The following is a 3,595-nucleotide window of genomic DNA, read 5'->3' on the forward strand; positions in this document are numbered from 1 at the left end:
GGGGGGGGGGGGGGGGGGGGGGGGGGGGGGGTGGGGGGGGGTGGGGCTGGGGCGATGGGGGTGGGGGGGGGGGGGGGGGGGAGGGCTGTGTTCAAGGGGAGGGAGTGCCCAGTGCACCCTGCCCTCCTCTCTGCACATCTGTGTCCTCTCCTGGGGGCTCAGGCTGGTGATAATGAGAGAGAGCAGCAAAGCCCCATTCTAACAGAGGGTGGCCGCCTGGCTAAGGAAGGGCAGTTCAAGTGAATGATGTTATGGGACGCTGGAGTGTTAGAGAGTACTGCATTAGATAAAATGAAATGCAGCTAATTAAGGCTTAATTAATTAATTAGTATTGTCCTAGGAGGCTTCCCATTCTGCATTCCCTTAGCTCTGCTTCATTAAGAACTGTCGGCAGCAAGCTCCCCAAGCTCCCTTCCAAGCCAGAAAATGAGGGGAGGAGGACAAAAACTGACCTCCAGCATCCAGCAGGGAGGGAAAAAGAGGCCACCAAGTGGACCAGGGTCCCTCCTCAGCCCGACGCAGAGCTCCACATCTCATCGATCAGGGTCAGGACTGTGGAGGGTGGAAATTCATTTCACGAGTTACCTCTGAGTCTCACCCTTTGTTGTCCATGGCACACGCGGTGACATATTTTAGTTTGAGTAAAGAACATACCGACTCCCCTACTGGCTTACACAATGCAGAAATACCCCTGAGGACACGCGGAGAGGGGGGCTGGTGAAAATCTGGCTTTCTGGAGATGGGCCAGAGAATGAGCTAGGACATCTATCTGGGGAGTGGGCTCTGCCTTTACCCTGACCACAAAGAATCCCCAGCCAGCTTGGGGTTAGCTCTCCTCAGCATCATATGACCCTCCCAGGGGTCAGGGTGACATGGTAGCCTCCACCCCCATCAGCCAAATTCACCATTTTACTCAGCGGGTCCCTTCAGGGTGGCTACAGCTGTAGCACACGACAGTTGTCCCACTCTTGTGCCACATTTCTCATCTCACTTGTGGAGGGGGACGGCAAAGGAAGGGGTTGGGGATGGGTACATGGGATATGCTACAAAATACCCAACCAGATACAACATCCAAGACCTCCATGTTCCCATCCACCCCGTGACCTCAAGAAACATGAATATTATCAAAGCAACACCTTGTTAGGCAACTGAGTGAACAGAAATATGGGTATTGTCTTATATCAAATATTTTATTGATGGATGAGTTCTACCAACTCCAGCTATGGTGAGGAAGGATTATAGTCAGAAATGCGTGATTCCATGGCCACCAGCTGAAGAATGATGTGCTAAGTATCCTGCAATTGATTTAATGATCTTATGCCATACTTTCCTCTCTGGGAAGTGAGAACTATCATTTCCTTCCCCACACCCCTACTATGTTGTAAAGATTAAATCAGGTAAGTGTAACATATTTTTAAAAATTCAGTGTTATTCAAATGAAGGAAAGGTCACCCTTTGGTAGAAATGAGGGTGCTGGGGGTATCATATCTCTTCTCTCCCTCACATCCTGGTGCCCAAGGCCCCGACCCCACGTTGGTGGTGGAGTGCTGCCAGCCATGGACATTCCTGGGGGCTCTTTTCTTTCCTTTCTTTAAGCTTTGCCTGCCTTGCAGTCTAGGGGGGCAATACTCCCCCATTTCCTCTACCAGACACGGAACAGATGCCATCATGCTGGGAGCATGCCCAGTTACCCCTTAGCGAGTCCTCCCTGTCTGGTGTCAGCTAAGTTCAAGGCTGGAAGGGCGCCAGAGGTGGGCACCCCACTCATTTCATTTGCTCTGACTTGCTCATCCTGACTTCCTTTTCTCCGCCCTCCTTTCTCTCCAACAGACGAACAAAGCCGTGGCCAAGGGGGACTTCCACCAGGCCAGCACCAGCTCCCGGCGGGCCCTGTTCCTGGCTGTGCTGTCCATCACCATCGGAACTGGCATCTATGTGGGCGTGGCCGTGGCCCTCATCGCCTACCTCTCCAAGAACAACCACCTATGAGCTTCGTCCAGGCGTGCAGGGGAAGAAACCAGGGCCAGTCGTACGCAGATGCCGAGAAGGCAGGCCTGGCAAGGGGTGGACACGCAGGTAGACACACCTGTGCGATGCTGTGCACTAGAAGTTATTGCCAAACGACTCCATAAAGCCCTGGGATTTTCTACCCAGGGATTTCTTTTGTTTTTACCCGTTAATTTCATTTTCACAGCACTGTGTAGAGCACGAGGCAGATGGGCACTGCTGACCCTTCCAAAGGGAAGCTCCAAAGATCCTGACCCGCAAAGCCGTCTTGGATGGATTCTGGTGGATTCGTGACAGTGCAGCCCTCTCTGCAGCCTGCCAGGGCCTGGAATGCCATAGCATTAGCAATACATGAACAGTACATATGTGTTTATTTTTTATGGAATATGGTGCAATAGGCAGAGGGCAGGGGACACGTCACTTCTGTCTGTGGCCCTGCTTCACTCCTCCAGCATTCCCCCGCCCACGAGCCTTCCCTGCAGGAAGAAAATGGGGCTGGCGGGAAGAGAGACAAAACTGCTGACAGGACTGCCAGCTGTCACTGGTCTTCAGATGGGTCCAGCCCTGAGAGTGCAACGTCAGAATGAATAGCATGGGGTCTGTCCCCAGGCCCAGTGGACACTCCCTCCACGCTGCCCCCAGCCTAGGAACATCGGGCCTCCTTTGGAATGTGTCCAAACTCAGCAGCCACCAGGCACCAATATGTGGGCCCGGGGCCTCATTGATCTAGGGCGGGGGGCAGGCCACAGCCCTTCCCAACCCCTCCCGGAAGGACCGAGGTGTGATCCATGAACTGTAGGCAAAGGAGCTGTGGGCACCGTCTCAGCATAAAGATGCCTGTGTTGACACTCACCCTGGCGATAAGCAGTGACACCAGTGATCTTTAAAAGGAAATGAACCTTCCCTGTCGACTAAATGAATAGCTATTTTCTTGTCATTTTTTTAAGTGCAACTACTGCTTCATGCTGCTTAAGTTATCAGACGAACGCTGAGAAATAAGTAATCAGACATTTTAATACCATTTCACTGCTGTTTTACGAGTGTTCATTATTTAACAAAAATTATCTTTTAGCTTTTCTTGCTTAAGACTTTTTTTTTCTAATGAATATCCATTCTTGGGTTTCATTTTTTACTTCTCACTCGTCTTAAATAACCACAGAGCAACTCAGAACTCAGCTGGTAGAAGAGTGGGAGGGTCTCCTAAGACAAGGGTCACAACACCCCTGGCTGCTTAAGTTTTCACCTTGAACACCATTAATATCCTTGTCCTAATAATAACATTAGGGGACACAGAGGCCATCTCTCTAGGACAGTGTTTCCATCCATGGCACTTAAAAACTCCCTGCCACCTGGATCCGAGCCCCAGAAATCCTGATGTCACTGACCAGGGCCACTGTCTGGTCGTGCTCGTGGGCAGCACAAGTCAGGTGTCCTGGAATACAGACTCAGGTTTCCTCTCCCTCACCTGCCCCTCTTCCCCTTGCCCTTAAATGCTTCATATTCTGAAAGTGTTTAGCACTGTCTTCCTGGGCCAAATCCAAGATCCATCTAGCATCTGTCTCTAGTGGATGCTCCAAAAGTATAGTCT

At 51.3% G+C, this 3,595-nt stretch overlaps 1 protein-coding gene across 1 annotated transcript in view; it reads left to right on the forward strand.

Moving 5' to 3' along the window:
- Positions 1-3,042, forward strand: part of LOC116641665 (synapse differentiation-inducing gene protein 1) — a 63,308-nt gene extending 60,266 nt beyond the window's left edge. Inside the window, exon 3 of the mRNA XM_032419533.1 lies at positions 1,831-3,042. Coding sequence (XP_032275424.1) covers positions 1,831-1,989 — 159 coding nt within the window. The 3' untranslated portion in view covers positions 1,990-3,042. The remainder of the gene's footprint in view (positions 1-1,830) is intronic.
- Positions 3,043-3,595: the final 553 nt, after the last annotated feature.

The sequence above is a fragment of the Phoca vitulina genome, unplaced genomic scaffold, assembly GCF_004348235.1.
Source record: "Phoca vitulina isolate PV1807 unplaced genomic scaffold, GSC_HSeal_1.0 scaffold22, whole genome shotgun sequence".
NCBI classification, from domain to species: Eukaryota; Metazoa; Chordata; class Mammalia; order Carnivora; family Phocidae; genus Phoca; species Phoca vitulina.